Raw genomic sequence first — 20285 nt, forward strand, 5'->3', positions numbered from 1 at the left:
ATGGATTCTTGACTTAATTGAAAAATCTCCACCGAAGCTTCTTGAGATCAGCGGAGTTTTTAGATGTTTGATGTTCTGCTGCAGCCGAGGCCTTATTTGTTGTTTTTTTTACATCACGCTGTCGATCACATTATCAACCGTTTGGTTTCCAGAAGCTGACTGAAGGTCGTGAACGTCAGTTTCTTCACCACATCCGTTTGTTTTAACCTCGAATGTCTCCATCGTAAAAGAGAAGAACTTTATTTCCAGTCGAACAAACGCATCAGTCCTTGTTTCTGAATCCGGAGCCTCAGTGTCTGAAACAGCCGAGCGGAGACGATCGTGGTGAAGAACGACAACGGGTTTGTTTTCAGTCCTTGATGAGTAAAGAGGGATATAACTTTATTTTTAAATAAACCTTTTTCTGTGATCAAAGTCTCCGACTGTGCTTTACACTGGTTCTACATCACAGCAGATTCACATTCAGTATTTACACTGGCACAGAAACGTACAGTCCACAGAGAGAGAGAGAGAGTTTCATGAGTCAAACAACCCAGCTGCTGGAGTTGGATTTGATTCTGAGCACAGATTCAACTTTTAGACACATTTTTATAATTCATTCATTATAATTTCATCTTCAGTTGATAATTTAAACTTGGAACCATCATCTGTTTCCTGTGCTCGGACTTTAAGACTCAAATTGAACTCCGTCAGCTTCTGTATTCAAACAGAAGAGGCTGGAGCCTCTGTATTAACCAGCGTCTCAGAAACAGGTACATTCAGTCACTGCAGCCAGAGACCAGCCTCCTGTCAATCACATTCAAGCTCCTCCATCAGATTAAGGCTCTGGAGTCAGAGACGACGAGGAGGAGGAGGAGGCGGAACAAGAGAAACGTGTTATTACACATCGATCATTTCATATATTACAGCTTCTGTAACGTTAAAACTCTTCACATCTACAGTTCAGGGCAGAAACACGTCCTGCTCACAGCTATAGAAACAACATGGAGGAACAAAGCTGCTGAACTTCTATGAAATGTAGTTTTTCTAAATCTTTGTATGGAAGCTTTTTTCTGCCAGATGGACAAAAAGAAAAGTCAGTCATGATAAAAACAAATCAAAACTCTGCAGCTCAAGTTCAAACATTTTACTTCCTAATTTAATGAGACAAACTATGAGAATCTTTATTTTTTATCATGACTAATTTCACTTCTCATTTTCTTTTCATGGCAGAAATGTGCTCCTGTATATTTGTGGTTGTTTCGTGTTTTAAAGCAACACTCTGCAACGTTTACTGAGCAACAGCGCCCCCTGCAGCCACATGGGGAGCTCTGCCTGTGTCGTCAAACTTTGGAATTCTTCACATTTTTAAAGTTTCTCTTCTAAAACAGGAGGAAACTGAAGTCAGATCTGAGCTGATTAGTTTCCACTGACACCAGAACTCAATGATTACGTCTTTTAAAAAGCTTCTCGTCTTAAATCAAGAACACAAATCAGCTTTATTACCATGTTATTACTTCACATGTCACCGTGTTGAACTCCACAGATATTAGAAGAATTTGAAATCCCCAAACAAACAGCTACGGTCACATTATTGACACGATATCAACGAGATAAATATCCACTTGTCTCCGCAGCCTGTGGTCAAACAGGCGTCACAGCACGAACACAGAAAAAGGGACAAAGCCAAAGTTTGACGATGTCGCGGCTCAGAAACTTTTAAACGTATGAGTGGATTCAACAGTCGTCGGGTTTCAAACTCTCAACAGTCTGATCACTTCCTGTCCGATCAGCTCGTCAACAACCTGCCCAACGACAAACTGAAGCTTAACTTTGCTGGAAAGTGGAATCGGTCACAGTAGATTGGAATATTTCACAGAAAGAAGGAAAAGGAGGTGAGAAGGAAAATGAGATGATGCAAAAGAAGAAGATTCAGAGTTTATCACAGATACGAACTTCTGGTCGAAAAACACCAGAAACCGATTCTCACCGAGGTCAAACTCCAAACTACACATGAATCTGACCTGAATCCAAACAAGGAACTTTCTCTTCCTTTCATGGATCATTTTGTTTTAATGTCTTAAATAGAAATCCACAAACCACAGTGAGAACAAACCCATTCGTCACAAACTGGCTCAGCTGCTGTGACAACGAGAACAAGGAGTTGAGAGCAAAGTCAGCTCAACTACAAACTGTGGATCTGATCTGAAGTCAGAGACAGAGAACAAACTCCCATCAGATCATCCAGCTGCACTCTGACCTCAGAACGTGAAACAACAACTTTAACTCGACTCACGACACAAAGATCGTTTCTCTGATAAACTCTTCGCTGAAAGAAAATTAAAAAGAATCCGTTTCATCTCCCATATGAAGTTATACAAGAGATGCAGTTGCCTCTACTCGTCAGTAGGGGGCACAAGAGGCCAAAGTACAATCAAGTACATTCACTAACATGAAGTAAACAGAGTGTTTTCCTCGTGTGTCACGTTGACCTGGAGGTAGAGTCACGACTGTACACTGATGATGTCATCAGGCTAATGATGAGGTCACTACGACGTCACTCCAGATAAATACTGTAGACAGCGAAATCACATCACTGACAGTTTGTGTGTTTGTTTCCGTGCGAGGCCTCGTGTGTTGACACATCCTCAAAACACCATCAACACTTCACTGACACACACACACACACACACACACACACACACACACACACACACACACACACACACACACACACACACACACACACACACACACACACACACACACACACAAACCATGGGAAAAGTGGAATGACGTGGAACTGAGGTATCGTACATCATCTTACTGTGGCCTTTATGAATCTGTGCAGATGGGGGGGGGGGGACACACACAACAGACCTGCTCACGGTTCAAAGACAAAGAATTTATATTTACAGCAAATTGTAAAACACTTAAAAAGGTGCCACAGGAGTTTGATCGGCCTGAACCTCAGGTCGCTGGCACCTCCTCCAGGCCTGAGAGTCAGTGGAGGGACATGGGGGGGCAGTGATCCCAGACCTGTCAATCCCCCCCCCCCCCCTCCTCTTCTTCTTCTTCATCTCTGCTCCGTCACTCAAAACGCTCATAGTTCCTGGTTTGTCGCATCCGTGGAACCATGTCCAGCAGCAGCCTGAGGAGGAAGAGGAGGAAGAGGAGGAACATGAGTCTTTAAATAAAGTATAAAATAAACTTTGTGCCTCTCTGGGTCCCTGCAGACAAATTCATTTTTCTGGTTTTATTCGTTGCTCGAGGCAAAAAATAAAATCTCAACCCATCAGCAGCGATGATTTCAAACTGAAGACTCAAGTTACAAACCGTCTCCTGAGGAACTTACGGATTTTACTGTTATTTACTTTATAACTGTTTATTTCCCTCCTGGGATTTATCAAAACTTGTTTCTTAGCCTGAAATGGAAACTTACTTTAGAGAAAAACTTCAGACCAGACATTTTTATAACTCCGACATGTATCCATTCATAACATTTCATAAAGAATAAACTCTAATCAGCCACAACATGTTTTAATCTTGTGGCTGATTAGAGTTTACACAGAAATATTCAAAACCATCTCCTCTAACTCATGTTTACCTGTAAACTATAAGTTTATTTTGCCACACTGTTTGCTGTGGCCTGTAGCTCAACTAAAAACATACATACAACATTTAAAACCTTTCAGTGTAAACAAATAATCACATTTTTTAATACACAACTTATATTACGCACAAATCACACGTGAAAATCACAGACGTACAAATATAAGACAAATTAAACATGAAATTATTAGACAAATATTGTTCTTGTAATTTATTCAAAGCCCAGGATGTGTGTGTGTGTGTGAGGACAGTTTCTGTGAAGCCTGAGGAAACCAGTTCAGTTCAAACTGGGAGAGCTGAGATCTTACTTGACTCCATATGAGAGGATGATGAGGCCCATGAGGACCCCTATTGTCCCGTCCAGGTACCACACCTGGGGTTCGTGCTTGAACACCTCGGCGCTGATGAGGATGGAGAAGCCCATGACTCCTCCCACCAGCGAGTTGAATCCTGCAACAGACAAAAACACTTGATGCCGTCTCTTTGTTATCAAGTCAGCGGGTTTTCAAAGTGTTGGAATTCAGCCCCTGTTGTGTTGAGGCCTCAGTGGACACGTGAGTCTCAGTTCACTTGAGGGTAAAGAGGGGTGAAAGATTGTGTGTCTGTGTCTGTGTCTGTGTGTGTGTGTGTGTGTGTGTGTGTGTTCACCCACCGTCGGTGATGAGGGCTCGGCTCGTCAGCACCCTCCCGAGCATGAACTTCACCACAGCCAGGAGGATGCACGCCACGCCGCTGACGATGGACACGCTGAACAGGAAGCCATCCTGAGGGAGACAAACACAGACGCACAGCGAGAGTCAGGGTTTGTCTGCCTTGGTCACTCGGTTGGTGTCCCTCAGGGTTTGATTCTAGGTCCGACACCACTGGTTCATCCACACCAGTCCGAGACTCAGTCACTTACTGGCATCAAGCAAACGGTTATGACTTCACTCAACGGAGCAGTTTCCTTTGACTCAACTGTCAATATCCAGATGAGAAGAGAGGAGTTGATAACCACAGATCCTCCATCACTTTCCACAAGACACACCACAACCACAGCTCAGTACAACAGCACCGCCATGGCCGTACACCCCCCCATACAATCCCTCATCTATTCTCCCTCCTCAGGTTCATCTTGATCCATTACATCCTCTCCTCATTTATCTGGGTTTGAATACGCTCCAACCCTCCAGACATGTTCTTCTGGTTCTAAAATATTAGAATATGCCGTTACACCCATCATCATCACCGAGGAGGAGGATGCAGGAGGAGCAGGATGGATGAGGGGCGGGCGGGCAGGGGGGGGGGAATAAGTGGAGCTGCAGAGCACTCAGTGCCTCTGCGGCAGCATTAATATTGCACTATGGCCTCAGAGCCATGGAAAGCTAATTTGAACTCGGAGACATCAGAGAGGAGACGAGGAGGAAACCTCGGCACTCGGCACAGACCTGCGACTCACAACATGAAACGAGCCCCTTCTGCAAATATTATACATTCATGAATTCATTCATCACAGCCAAGAGACAGACTCTGGATCTGATGGGATGGATTTCAGTCCCACTTGAGTCTAATGTAGTAAAGGTGCCACACTTTGGGAAATAAGTGAATCATTATAATTGATTTCACTCTTTAGTTTTATGTCACAACACTTTATTTGGAGTTATGTTGGATTAAATTAGGTGTGTGTACTTGTACTTCTTTGTGAGCACTGTTTGAGGATTAAGACAAGTTTTTAGGGTTAGAATTAGGTTTGGTTTGGGTATGGCATGTGTTGATTTAGCTTTGTTTGTCTTTCAATGCATTAACGCAGATCCACATTTGGTTCAGGAGCACTGACGTCATTACAAGGATTTTACAGTCACGTCCCTGCAGCAGCTTCACTTTAGATTCTGGATTTACAGCAGTTCTATACGGCTGCAAGTTACCTGGATCATTCATCCCTCAAAACTCAACGATCACATTGAAATGATACAGAGATAAAGTTAGTTAGAAGAGTCCTGCTTCCAGAAAGCGGCAGTGGCAGATGGCTCGCTGTGACTCTGTTATCGTAAGGAAGCCCCTCAGTGACCCTCTGATCAACATTCAAAGTGGGTGGGCAGACATTCAGGCCCATGGGAGAGAGAGACACACACACAGACACACACAGACACACACACAGCCTCAGTACTCGGAGAACGACGGATAGAGGTCACGACAAACGAACCCTGCCCAGAATATGAACGCAGCACTTGACATTTACATTTGACAACAGATCCCTGAGCAGAATGTGAAAACGGTACAAAGTGTTCTTCTCTTCGGAGGCGGAGACGTCGTCAGGTGAGAAACACGACGTCGACAGTTTCCTGGAGGAAGCAAACAGAGCGAGCAGAGGGGAGGACGAGTGGAAATTCATTTTAAATGTGAGGTGAAATTAAACTGGGATTATCTGATCAAATCCAATTCACCAAACTACAGAGTAAATAGTGAGAAAGGAAGAAACTAAAGAAAAGAAAACACTAATACATAAAAACAAAGCAATAGGATGTGTAGTTTTGTGTTTTTACGTAGAATTCAATGTAACTTAACATTCAAGATAGTTGCGCACATGAATAATCCTGTAAAAATCCATTATTTCCATTATATTGAATATTGATGTACAGATTACAACTTTTGTTGTATTATTTATTCTTAATTAAAGTAATTGACTGTATTTTTATGGGTTTTAAACAAAGAATAAAAAAAACGACAGTGTAGGCCCAGTCAGTTTAGACATTTTAATAAAGAATTGTAATCTTTAAGCAGATTTAAGAACAAGTCTGTTTCATTTTAAAGGTAGTATAGTGATCTATGAGTGGCTTTCATTGGCTCAGGGGTCTGAGGTCACTGCAGCTCTTCTAATTACATAAAAATATGAAAAAACTCACAATCCGATGCTGAACTGCTCGTATGAATAGTGAATCTATGTCTGCGACGCTAAATGACATTAATTGGGCTTCGGAGGATTAACGGTGTCAGAACATTCAGGTGTAAAAAAACAAACATCCTCCTCCTCTTCCTCCTCGTGTTTCTGTCTGCACCCTCCTCCTCCTCCTCCTCATCCTCCACAGGTTACTCTCTCCCCTCCTCCCTCCCTCCTCTGTCTCACCACTGCATATTTATCCAGCCGCTTACCTTATTAACATTTCATAGCAAGGAAGACGAGAGGGAGGTGGTGAAAATAAACCTTGATTCCAACTGTGGGGTACTGGGGGGGGGGGGGGGGGGGGGGGGCATCACATGCACACGCTATTTATATCTCCATCCATGATGCACCAGAAACCAGTCTGATAAAGTAGGAGCAGAAAAACACAATCTGTGCCTCGGAGCTCTCATGTTCTTTCTCCTTGGTCGATGGCCGCCTGTCGGGCTCGAGCCTGCAGCCGCAGAGGAAGAGACGGGAAACGAGTTGGAGCGATAAATCAATAGCGCATCTGAAAACTAAATCAGGTTTGAGCCTGGAGAGATTATTTTTTGGTTCTGCAGCTGATCCAGGAAGTTAGATTAAAAAAGGCATCCAGCTATGATCCTGAGTTTAGGTTTTCATGCCAAACTCCACAAATCCCACCTCAGACTGAGCTGCCGTCGCCTCCTGCACCACAGACTCAGTTCTCCTTTTCCTCACAAACTCTAAATAGCACATGTTGAAATAACACAAGATATTTGGGGGATAATTAAATTTAAAAGTAAATTAAATCAGTACCCAAAACAAAAATTGTACAAATACACAATCATCAATTCAAAGTAAGTTTCTCTACATCTCTGTTTCCATTTTTAGTCCCCATCATCATCACTACGTACTCAAAGCGTTTCTACGGAGATGACTATTGCCCGGCAACCGGGTGATAAAGCTATTTCAGGAAGTGAGAAACCTCCCGAGTCTTCACACTGGAGATTTGAGACATTCTTCATCCAGCAGCAGCAGCGACACGTTTACACGTTCACACCAAACTGAATCTATTCAGTCTGAAAATCAGGTTTGTGTTAGAAACCAATTGAAGCTGCTGTGGAATCATTTCACTCGTATTCCACTTGTGCCCGTTTTTATCAGAAGAATCATTTCCAGCACAAACTGCAGAACAAACTTTACAACAACAAGACATTCAATCTGACAACAAAGGGCTTGAAACCTTATTTTCTCAGATTCTTACTGTGACTGAATCCTGAGAATCACTCAGACCACTTTCTCTTGAATTGGTCAAATCTTATTCTGCAGCAGAGCTACACACGATTCATTCAGCTCGTCCTGACTCTCACTCTCACACACACACACACACACACACACACACAATCTCAATTAATACATAGATTTTAAAAAATGAAATTTGACCATTTAGGTGAAACTAATGTTAAAGAAAACTAAAGAATTGAAGAAATCCTTCAACCATTCTCCCACTTTCTAACAACATTTGACTTTATTTGAACTTAGCAAAGAGGAATAAAGTACGTGTGCATGTAGGATGAAACTACTAAACCATTTTCAAAATCATAAATATTGATTTTCTCAACAACAGCAGGTCACAACACAAACCAAGACATCCTAAACCTGTATGACCCCCCACAGCGTCCAGATGAAAGTTACAGTAAATACAGATGTGCAGGATTCACGACTGCAGGTGTGACGAGATGCTTCACTACAGCCTCAGTTTTAAAACCTAATTATAACCAAATCATCCAGAGTGGATTTCAGGAGACAGAGTCGAAACCTTCCACCTGTTCCCCAACAACTGAGCTGTGGCTGCAGCTGAGATCCAACGTGTCGTCTTATCAGATCTACAGGAGCAGCCGGGTTAGACCTGCAGCTTCATGTAAATCACGTCAGCAGCCGTCTACTCGCAGATTTGGACGAGGTATTAATAGACATCGGCACAGACAAAGTCGGCCGGGCCTTTTAAGGGCTTCTAAGTGAAATCCTGCTCCGTGGCACACTGGTGGTATTACAGCAAAGCAGATGAGGACAAAGTGGTCGTTAGTGTCTGGCCAGGCTTTTAAAAATAGCCACAAATTCCACAGAAAAAAAAAAAAATCTGATTACTCACCAGAGTTCAGTGAAAAGCACAAATCTGTTTAGTGAGAGTTCAGCTGACAGTGATGGAGCTGTCAGAGCCCCGCACTGCGATGGAACATGTATATGAACCCTCTTGGCTCCAAGGACCCATTTTAAACATCAAAACAATTCATCCACATGAGTAAACGGGGAAGAATTTCTCAAACGCGCATTTCAAATTTCCAGCTTTACAGACAAATTATCTCTTGACTCAATGTTCTAGGTCAAATTAAAGCCTCAGTACAAACAAAGGTGCAACTGTCTGAAATGTTATAAAACACGTGCGTCATGTTTCATGCACGTAAGAGGCAAAGAAGACGTGTAAAATTCAAGTTGTTAAAAATTCTTACCACTTCAGGCAACAGCTTGGTGGCCAGGTCATGGATGGCCTTACCCAGAATGCACAGGGAGGACAGGATGAAGATCACACCCAGGATGACACAGGCTCTGAGGAGGAGAAACAAAAAGATGTCACCTGTGCTGCAAGGAGACAGAAAAAGCATCGGCATGAAATGGAGGAAAACATTGATGCAACTATTTACCCCGACACTGAAAGCTGCTACCTGCAGGGATGAATTCAGAGTTGAAGAAATACAGTTCAAGACGTAATGAGTCCAAATTCCCCGAGCACGGTTCAATTAATCGGAGAGAGTGTGGGTTGAATTACCAGGGACAACAAGGAGCATTTTATTACCCATCGAGCTATAAACTAGGAAGAATAAATCTCACGCATCTTTGCCCAGTGGACCAACAGAAATAAATTCCCCCAGTCGTCCTAAAATGATCATGAGTTTCACAAAACTTCACAACACGGAGAAAGGGAAAATGGTCGGCACAGATTTATTGGAAGCAGCAGATGTTCCTTTTTTTAACATCTTTACCTAATTAACAAATTTCCGGAGGGAGACCAAAAAAGAAAGAGAAACTATTGGAGCGTACGCCTCAGTCACGCATGGCGACCGGAGACAGGAGCGTGTTCAAGTGTAAAGGGCTGCTCCACGCTCAGCATCCTGGGTTTCGACCGGATGAGGTAACCAAGGCAACACCCAACATCACTCTGGGAAGTCCACAGCAGCGCGCGCACGCACACGCACACGCACACACACACACACACACACACACACACACACACACACGCCCCCTGTTGTGTCTTGTCCAGCATGGATGTAAAAATGACGACGTCTCTGTGCAGCCGTTTCGCCACAAGAAAAACAGAAGCGCAAAGAAACCACCATTAATATCTCCTGTATAATTTCAGGTTCTGTTTCAACTCGACTTCACATTTTAATATTAAAATCTGCTCAACAGCATCACTCATGTGAATGAAGGTGCTTTTTTCGAAAAGCTCCACGCTTTCATCTAGGAAACTAATTTGTCTTGTTTTGACAGGTTGAGCCTGTTGCCGTGGCAACCAGTCTCTACCTGGGCTCCACCACTGACCCTCGATCAGGCGCAGACGGATAAAAGAATTAAGAAGAATATTGATTCGCTGGTTGTGAGTCGCTAGTTTGCTCTGACGGGAGCTTCTGTTTGTTAACAAACAGAGAGAAAGTGCTGGAAGAAAAACAGAAGCACAACATGGCTGTTATCGTGTGTGTGTGTGTGTGTGTGTGTGTGTGTGTGTGTGTGTGTACATGCAGTTTGTATGTACACACAGTAAGTGCTTGTTCACTTGTGCAGCCACGTGTGTGGGTGTTGTAGTTGTGTGCAGGTGATTCTCTCTCTCCTGTGCGTTTCAGTACATCAATTCATGAATATACACAATCTGCTGCAGCAATTGTTTTTCTGTACTTGCAGACATAATAATGCAGTTGCTAAATCACAATCCTGCAACGATATATATATAAAAAAAGAAGCTAAATCAACCTATAGTCGATGTTGACTTGAGGCTTTCTGCAGAAGAACTTCTCCTTCTAAACTTCTCATGTAGAAAATGAGTAATCATGGGCCGGGTCTGTCATGAAGCCTTTTATGTCCAAATTCTCCAACTAGCAGCTGAAGTAACAAAGAAATCTGTGGATCAGTGGGAACGTTTCACACTCAAATGTATAAATATCGATCAAAAAGCAAGCTTGTGTTTTTAATTTCTTCCGAAATAGAAACCAGTATTTGATACGTCGGCAGCCTGTCAGATGTTTGAATTAATGTCTTGTTCCGTCTGTGTCTCGTCTCCAGAGGACGTGATGTCGTACGTCGTCTCCGCAGCAATTAGCAGTCTCTCCTCTGAGACCTCCACACGTCTGGAATGTGTGTTGGCGGCTGACAGACTGAAGCTACCACACACTGCCTCAGTCGGGGCTGAGATGGTTTCTTTTTTATCTCTTTAACTCGGTAAAAGATGCTTTTGATTGGAATTTGTCTCGTCGTGGTGAATACAACTGAGTGGAAATAACGTGACGGACAACTGGGTCCCACTCAGTCTCATGTGATCTTTCAGTTTATTCAACTGGCTCTGACGGGTCTAAACAAAGGCTCAGATAAATGCAGGTGTCTGCAAATAATCTTCTAAATATACTTCTAAGACTAAAGATGGCTGCGTAGAAACAAAGCAACACCAACATGATCTGCCTGAACATTGATTTAGAAGCACCAGACAATAACATTCCATTATATTAATAACTATCTGTATATTTAACGCCATTACAACATCTGCTTGATTTTGTTTTCAGAATCTCGATCACTTCCTGGTGATGAGCTCATTTCTTTGTTGCTGTGGCTGAGCGGTGGTTGTACTCACATGTATTCTCTGTGTGCAGAATGAACCGCTGCAGCGTTGCTGTATCGCCACAACACGATGACGGAGGACAACACGTCCAGCGCTGCATCGAACTACAGAGAGAAGACAAGGAAAACATCTTATTAGTAGATCATTGACAACTGAGCCAATTTTTTAGATTCCCTACTTCACTTTCCCTGCTCTAGTTAAAGGGTTAAGTTTAATTTGTTAGATAAACTTTTTCTCTTTCCTACACGTAGATGAAAGTAAAAACAGAAACATGTAATATTCTCCTCACTCCAGCAAATAGCGTCACACATCTTTTCAATTGACTTACAGCGAATCCGAAAGCTGAAGCACTGTGACGCATGATGGAAACAGCTGCAAAAGAAAACAGAGAGAGAATGAAACATGACTCAACTTCCACAGATTTGTTTGTAACATCAGTTTCATCATCTACTGTTCATTCATAAACATTTGTTAAGTTATAGCAGCAAAGCGTCAAAACAACCAGAGCAAGTGAAACCACAGACAATATGTACATTACATACCCCGTTACTACAGACAGAATATTTGTACCCATGTATAAGGAGATATTGAAAATTAATGTATATATAAACAGTATGGTCAACAATATACGAATAAAACAGTATATACACACATACATATATAAATCAGTATATTTTCAGAATAAGCTGCATAATAAATTGTACAAGTAATGTTCAAATGGACACAAGTACACAGTGCAGGTAAAGAAGAGTAATAACACACAGACACAAATAATCACTTCATTCTTACGGCCGTGGGGATTGATGCTTTTATTGTTTTATACATATTAATCAAAACACATTGCAGTGACTGTCTTCTGTACGTTACGTCACATTTTATCTACACGTTTCCAGCTCTACCAGCGTCTCTAACGTGTGCACATGTGACCACATGAAATCACTTCCTGTCACTAAATAAAGGAAGAGATCATTTCAACACAAATGTTAAAAGTCTCTCACTTGACCCTCACAACAGGACGTCTTTATGAAAGAGACGCCGTAGCAAAGCTGGAAAATCTACTGTCGGTCAAACAGCACAATATACATCTGTATATTTTCAAGCTGTAACTTATTCACACTTGACGTCGGTGAAGCAAGTGAAAGGAAAGTCAGAATTGTGGAAGACGTGTGGGAAACTAAACAAGAACAAGAGCAGTGCCAAGTTTGATCGATGAAAACAACCAGCATTAGAATCAAGCTGCACTTCCTTCACACAGACGAGCTGTGGATCACTTTACTGAACTAGATCTGTCATAAACACGATGATCGCTGCCAATAAACACTGGCCGAGTCCTCTTCTGTTAAACTGCATTGATCCCAGCGAGCGACTGCTTTTCTGTTTTTAATTAGTTTCTCCAGCAATTAAATGGAGCTGGAGATGTGTTGACAACAAACACTGAGCCGCCGCTCTGTGAGGAATCATCCACTCACACCTGCAACGAGCGGAGAGGGAAGATGAGACAAAGAGGAAGATGCTGATAGATGGAGGGGAGGAATCCTCTGCTCTCAGGTTTATTTTTAGCTAGACTCACTGGGGGCCAGTAACTCGCCTCAGCTCTGCACACAGAGACACTGCACTCTTTCCCTCTGCTTCCCCTGTAGCTGCTCGTTCTCCTTCTTCTGCAAGAGCGACAAACTCCTTTCTTCCTCTTTCCTACACCTGCCCCCTCAAGTCTCAAGCTTCCTCCTCCATCCTCCCTTTTATTTTTCATCCTCATTCAGTCTCTCTCTCTGGGCTGCAGGTACGATCCTCCCCTCCCCTGCCATCCATCGCCCCAACCAAAACCAGAGCAGAGACACACACACACAGACTTATGCATACGCGAACGAGCCTTGAATACAAATCAGTGCGATAGAGATCTGCAGAGATGCAGCATGGAAACAGTGACGGTAAAATGATCTATGAAACAACTTTGTCAGTAAATCTAACTCGTCTGTGACACAAAAACAATCTGTGCAGTTCGGTTTTGAAAACCACAAAAGCCAATATTGTTACGAGGATCAATTATCCATGAACAGAATTATTTATCTTTCATATTATTGATAAAAACACGTTAAAAGCAACAGTTGGTATCATCCTATATCCTGCACATCCTCCTCCTCCTCCAAGCTTCATAGACACAGACAACTTGAGTTCAGGTGGTTCAGGGAAAAACATGAATCTCTGTCTGCTTGTTTCATTTTTTCAGCACTCGTCACACTGTGGTGCTACTAGTACATTTAGGTCTGTGCCACACTTCATTTTCACACCACCATGACAAATTCTATATTGTTTGAAAGCTCTGGGGCTCTTCAATACAGGCAAAGAATGTCCCGTGTTACTGAGACAGCTGCTGACACAAGAACTGGGTCAGACTTGTAGCTCGAGCTCTAATGTGATAAATGTACAGGCCTTGCATTCCTTTTAGAAACATTTCAAACATTTCTGGTTCAGTAATTCTTACACACAAGTCACAAATTAAAAGATTCACAGGTTTAAACACAGCAAAACTAAAACATTAAGTTTAGAAACTTTAAACCCCAAAAGTTGTCTTACTTGTCATCCATGGAGGCAGAAAACTTTAACTAAACTGAACCAGACTGAGCCAGAGAACCTGGCAGTGATTAATCCACGTGATTGGACTCAGGTGAAAGACATCAGCAGGCAATCACAGAGGAGGGGAAACAGGGACAAAGGCAGGAAGTACAACAAGCCGGGGACATATAGGGAAAGAACTACAAAGTAAAACAGGAAATAATATGTTCAAACACCCGCAAATGCAAACGCTATAACGAGAACAGCACTAAGTAGAGCCCAGAGCGCCGCCTGCTTAAATTCAATCAAGCTGCACCGCATTGCACAGACCAGCCCTCTGCAGACTCATGAATTATTCTCTGTGAAATCTGTGAAAATGTCTAAAAGTGCCCTGTTTGGCAATGTTAAAGAAAGTGATAAAATAACATTTATCCTTTATTCTGCTGTTCTTGGTTTGAATCTGGCGTTTGGCCGGCGTCTTTCCGTGAGGAGTGTCCACGTTGCATTTGACTTGTGTGTTTTAGCCACAGAGCCTATATATCTATACATCACATATGTACACTGTGTGGCAGCATATGGAATCTAAACGGATCTGGTGACGACTGGTCGGCTATGCTCTTTAAACATCCTGAGTGGAGACGTTCTTCTTGGCAAACCCTGTGTGCCCGAGCTCTCGGTGTGCGAGCAGACAAATGCTACAGCAAACACAGGCTGACAGCTGTTCTGATGAGAGTCAATAACAGGGAGCGACTGTGTGGACACCGGTGTCAGGCATCTGCCAGAGCTGACGTGAGAGTGTGTTTGTCTCGCAGCGTCTTAAACTCACTGAAACGTGAGAAATGAAAATGTATGAATTGATTTTTATTAGCTTTTTAAAGATCTTATATCCAACGCCCAACAGATCTGCCTCTAATGTCAACTAGAAAAGTACATCTGCTGCTCCTCCTCCTCCCTCCTCCCCTCCTTTCCTCAATCCGTTCCTACCTCCTTCGTTAGGAGCAGAGAGAAGAACTCGTGTATAAGTGAATCTGCGGCGGCTCCGCGGTCGTCAGAGCTGAGCACAGCGACGGCTAATTGGCTCCCAAGAAAGCTGGGTGGGTGTCAGCTGGGACGGAGCTCCAGCATCGCACTGGGCTATCACACACACACACACACACACACACACACGCACACACACACACACACACACACACACACACACACAGTTGAGATCTCTCATCTCCCTGCCCCCCCTCCTCCCTCCCTGTCACACAGACAAGAGAGGAAGAAGATAAAACACCGTTCGTTCTCTGCAGCTTTATTGGCTGTTTCTTGAGCTGCGTTTTGCATATCAGTGAAGCACTTTGCTGTCAAGGTTGTTTTTCCAGCTGGTGGCCTGATGGTGTTTGTCTCACCGTGCTTGTTATTACAGGGGGCGGGATTATGTTGTCAGTCATACGTTCATTCCACTCAGTTCTACTCCACAGAGGAGAAAACACAAGCTGGACCCGACTCTGGGTCACATGCAGCCAAGCTCTGATTCTGATCGTTCTGAAGATGGATGACTGCTCTCCATCTTTATAAACAGTCTGTGGTTCAGACAGGAACTGACTGCTCTTCTTCGGGTTCCCGTCAGGAAGCTGTGCATATTTTAGTCCTATTTGTAACTGTTGTTAAAGTGGTTAATCTTCTAATTTACAATGTTACTATTTTTCTGTGGATAATCCGGCACAAGCGAATGTGAATTCACTCGTAAATCCGTCAGCCTCATCTGAGCGTGGAACAGTAACAGCTCACGTGTGTCAAGTTTCCCATGAACGTGTCAACTAGGACGTCTACACGATAGCTGCACCTGGCAGCCCTTAATAAAATTCACACACACAAAGACCCACGCTCAAGTAGAAGCAGGTTTTTTCCATGTTTGAGTAATGCTAATGTTTTACAGGACATGTTACCCAGCGGCCATCCTCCTGTCATCACGTAGAGACGACAGGGAGCAGCAGCAGGTGGAGGGGACTTCACCGACGCCCTGCAGAGCTCCGTCCACCTTTCTGAGTCTTTCATTGAAAAATACTTTCTTTTTTAAACTAATACAACATTATTCAGTAATCTCGACCCCTCAGATGAGAGATGTCATCCCCGAAAACATCCCCCAGACCATTTGACTTAGCATAACTTTGTAGCATCTGCAGCAGAACAGTGTAGGATTCTCTTATTTCCACTGAATCAGCCTCTTTCACTGTGGATTATATGAAACACACAACATACAAGGGGCAGAAAGAAGTTGTCGGACAGGCCTGTTGTGTTCTGCAGCTCTACCAGCATTTCCTTATCAGACAGGAAGTGGGTTTAATGTTTGAAACAACATCGACTGAGAACAGGAAGACGCTGACATTTACAAAACAAAAGTATCACCGTTCTTCCACTTGGTTCGCCTGCTGGGTCACTCCACTAATTCTGACTCAGGTAAAAGCAATAAGTCAGATAAATCGGTCTCTTATTCCTCGAGAGGTTCTAAACACAAAGTAATGACCCAGTGGGGCTGCAGGTCACATCCCAGCTGCCTCGCTCTCACCCTCTGCTCGTTTCTGCAGGTGATTTGAAAGTAGTGCAGTTCTTCATTTGTGAGTAAGAGCAGACAGGATGTCCCTGCACATCGGTAAACCAGCGATGAGGTGATCAACCACACTGCAGCACAACTTGTCCTCCTTACTTGTGCATATGTCAAGTCCTAATTTGCATTTACTGCAGAGGCGGAGGAAGAGGCTTCAGTTTAACGTTGCAGTATGAGATGGTGACTGATTTCTGAGAGCAGACTCATAAAGTCCAGTCATCACAACACACTCTCATTTAAAGCACAACTTGTTAAATCTATATGTTTTTGTGACACAAGTTCATCTGTACATTTCTCCAAATCTGTCTAATGTCATTTGAATTTAATGTCAGAGACTAAAGTAGAATCATCGCCCTGCGCCAACCAGAGCAGCTTCATTCCACAATTTTCTCCCAGACTAGCGTGAAGTCACCATGACCTTTGACCTTCGACCACTGAAATCTAATCAGTTCATCTTTGAGTCCAAGTGACAACTGGGCAAAATTTGCAGAAATTCTCTGGAGGCAGACTTGAAATATCACGTTGAAGAGGCCACTGTGAACTGTGAGCCTTTAACCTTTGACCTCACAATTCTAATGAATAGTCAATTAATCCGTGAGTCTTAGTGAATATTTGTACACAATTTGAAGAAGTTCCCTCAAGTTCTCGAGGTATCACGTTCACAACAACGGAGCGGACCTGAAAACATGATGTAAGAGAGGTAAGAGAGATTTTCTTGCCTGTTCCACACAATCAAAGAAACTGAGAATGAGTCTCATGCACTCAGGGGCGGCGTCATCCGTGATAGTTGGGAGAAAAGGAAAGAAGGAACTGGACGGGTCATTTGAAGTGGGAACAGTGGGAGGCTAAAAGTTTAAAGGGAACGAAACATGGCGTCGGCGTGAAGTGTGAGACTCTGCGTGCTGGAGTGTGTTCCCGTGTCAACTGCTCGTCCTTCAGGTTTCATCTTAAGTGCTGCTGATTATTCCAGCTGCTGGATGTCATGTTGATCAACAGGGTGTCACAATAATTAACAAACCCGTCCTTCAGCTGAAGCACCAAACAGCGTGCGCCGGTTTATCTTAGGACTGTGTTTGTGTACTTTATTTAGTTGAACCCCCACCAGGAATGTAAAAAGCAGCACTTTCTCTCTGTGACATTCACCAGAAAGATGAGACGTGACGGTGCTACTCACTGAAAGCAGCGATGGCGAGGACAATGGTGACCGCGATGGAGACCCAGGACACCCACAGGGCTTTCTTACGGTAGCTCTGTGCTTCATGAGGCTTCAGACGCATGCTGCTCTCCAGAAGACCTGCACACGACAACACAGGACAACTGTTACCTACTGATAAACACCAGTAATAACTCGTAATAATGCATAATGTACCTTTAAAGAGCAGCGGATTACTTGGAAATACGTGACAATATTTCTTCTTGATACTTAAGCCTACGTAAACCGATTATTTTGGCACAACAAGGACATATCCCCTCATAAAGCTGATATGGTGAAAGTGTTATCAAGCAGTTGTCTATTTACACATCAAACACATTACAACAGCACTCATTTGAAGCTCAGCCCAGCCCAATGTGGATTTTTGAAGGCGGATACCAATACAGAGTAAAAAATATCTAAACAAATATAAATAAAAGAAAAATCTAGCTAAAACCTTCTTTCCCAAACACTGGTGAACATACTCCCTGCATTAGATTAACACTTACATATATACGACTATTGCTTTTAACTTTTGAAGTTGTGCTTATTTGTGCGTAAGCATCCATTGAATTGGTTTGAATGACAATAATCACATTGTGTTTTTACAATAATAATGAAATGTATTTATCTATATGACATTAAAGATTTACACAAGTGAATTGAGTTTTTTCCACATGAGGCTTAAAATTATTTGAGTTGTGTATTAAAATACAGATCTGTGTAATGTGACATGGGCTGGTTGTGTTGTCGAGGCAGAGAACTACACACACACAGACACACACTTCTTTCTGTGTCATATTCTGGATGTGGAACACAACGCTCGCCTGTGGCTTTCCACTCACTCCCTCCCAAAGGCAAACCACTAATGAATTAAATCAATCCTAATCACAGCACTGGGTTTTGTTCAGCCATGAACGCAGGGATGCAAACTTCTGCTTTAACGTGTGGACCACAACAACACAGCGTCATCCTCTCTCCCAGTTTGGGATATAGGAGGAACATGTTTCTGCACATCTGGATGGACGCACATCAGGACCCTCTCCATGGCACCGGGGCGCACTGTGCGCTCTGGGCATCTGAGGAACTTCGACCCCGCTCCACCTACCTCTGTCATCTATGCTCTCTGTGATCTTCATCTCCTGGTCCATCTTCAGACCCTCTCCCTGACTTTCTGTGCCGCTCCGCTGCTCCTGCTGCTCCTGCTGCTGCTCCTGCTCCTGCTGCTGCTCCTGGGGGTCCGCCTGCTCGCACTGGCCGTTCACCGCCGCGGGCTCCACAACCACAGCCGGGTGCGGGACGGCGGTGGAGTCGGGCGGCGCGGAGTCCGTCATCTTCTCGGCAGGGAGGCACCGCAAGAATGTCGCACCTGAGCGAGAAGTGCAGGGGGAGACACCCAGAGACAGAGAGGGAGGACGGGAGGGAGGGAGGGAGACTCCTGTCAGGGGCTGCGGGTCCAGTGCCACCGAATTACGCACTGTGAGGGGAAATGAGAGCGGAAATCAGAGGATGTGCACATCAGAATAAAAGTCTGTGAGACACAACGTCTAATCCCCACACAGCAAATTACATTTCCATTGATTTTGTCACTGATGATGGAGAAAAATTGTTTTTTATCCATACATGTCGATTTAGTTAAAACAAATTCTTCTTTTCATTAAAGATGTAAAAATCTGATTTCTGGGTCCTGTAACAAAAAGGAGTTTATTTGAATATCTTTGTGTAATAGTACAAATCCCCCTTTTTATGTTATTGTCTTTTGTATACTCTCCCCGTCTAGTATCTTTTGTTCTCTCTGTAATTTTTAAGTATATGAGAACACGTCTAATGCCTTTATTTTGTGTAATTAGATTATTATTGTGTATTTTACGTTAAATATAATGAATTATATGTATTGTGGTTTTCTCTTTCAAAAATTGTTATTTTGCTTTTTTACAAATACATTGAATACAGAACTCATAACTGCTTCATTTCACATATAAGCTTGTTTATTTCTAACCTAAGTGAAGGTTCTGGATATTTCTTAAACAAGTTAGAAGTTCAGATGTCTGTGGAAGAAACTGTCTGTTTATTTTGAAAGTAATAACCGGAACTAGTGTGTGCAGGTGTTGTCAGACCTGACAGAGGATGTTGCGCATAGACTGAAGCAGAAGAGGAAAAACACACATGTCCATATTAACAACAGTTCACAGTGTGGTGACACACACACACACACACACACACACACACACACACACACACACCTGCACTCTAATTACTGATCCCCGCCGAGGTCACGAGACCTCTGCACAGCTGCGGAGCCGCACGCGCTGCACACGAGGAAAACATCTGTCAGCAAACATGTGGATCGAGCCTGCGGACGTGCAGGAAGACGTTTCTGTCCCCCACCTGTGGAGAGAAATAGTTAGAGTGAGTCAGTGGTTGATCCTCGTTGACTTGAACTCATCTGCTGCATCATCATCTTTCTTGACTTCTCACACTGTCACACTCCTCTGAGGATGAACCCCATGTTGACAGGATCTATCATTCAAATGTGATTGAGTGGGAGGATGTGTGAGGTTCTGTGTCTTTGGTGATCCAGACAAAACAT

At 43.3% G+C, this 20285-nt stretch overlaps 2 protein-coding genes across 4 annotated transcripts in view; both read right to left on the reverse strand.

Moving 5' to 3' along the window:
* Positions 1 to 2472: 2472 nt before the first annotated feature.
* On the reverse strand, positions 2473 to 19164 carry LOC117775438 (transmembrane protein 163-like). Its single transcript, XM_034608570.1, has 8 exons — positions 18804 to 19164; positions 17678 to 17797; positions 11686 to 11729; positions 11370 to 11461; positions 8983 to 9079; positions 4244 to 4355; positions 3900 to 4041; positions 2473 to 3130 (listed from the first exon to the last, which is right to left on the reverse strand). Exons 1-8 carry the CDS (start codon positions 19027 to 19029, stop codon positions 3070 to 3072), a joined length of 894 nt encoding a protein of 297 aa, XP_034464461.1. The 5' UTR covers positions 19030 to 19164; the 3' UTR covers positions 2473 to 3069.
* zranb3 (zinc finger, RAN-binding domain containing 3) overlaps positions 19050 to 20285 on the reverse strand; it is an 89536-nt gene continuing 88300 nt past the window's right edge. For all 3 annotated transcript variants that reach the window (XM_034608157.1, XM_034608164.1, XM_034608147.1), the window contains 2 exons: positions 19939 to 20083; positions 19050 to 19172 (listed from right to left, as the gene is read on the reverse strand). In XM_034608157.1, coding sequence (XP_034464048.1) covers positions 19950 to 20083 — 134 coding nt within the window. In that variant the 3' untranslated portion in view covers positions 19050 to 19172; positions 19939 to 19949. The remainder of the gene's footprint in view (positions 19173 to 19938; positions 20084 to 20285) is intronic.

The sequence above is a fragment of the Hippoglossus hippoglossus genome, chromosome 2 (assembly GCF_009819705.1).
Source record: "Hippoglossus hippoglossus isolate fHipHip1 chromosome 2, fHipHip1.pri, whole genome shotgun sequence".
In the NCBI taxonomy this organism is placed as follows: Eukaryota; Metazoa; Chordata; class Actinopteri; order Pleuronectiformes; family Pleuronectidae; genus Hippoglossus; species Hippoglossus hippoglossus.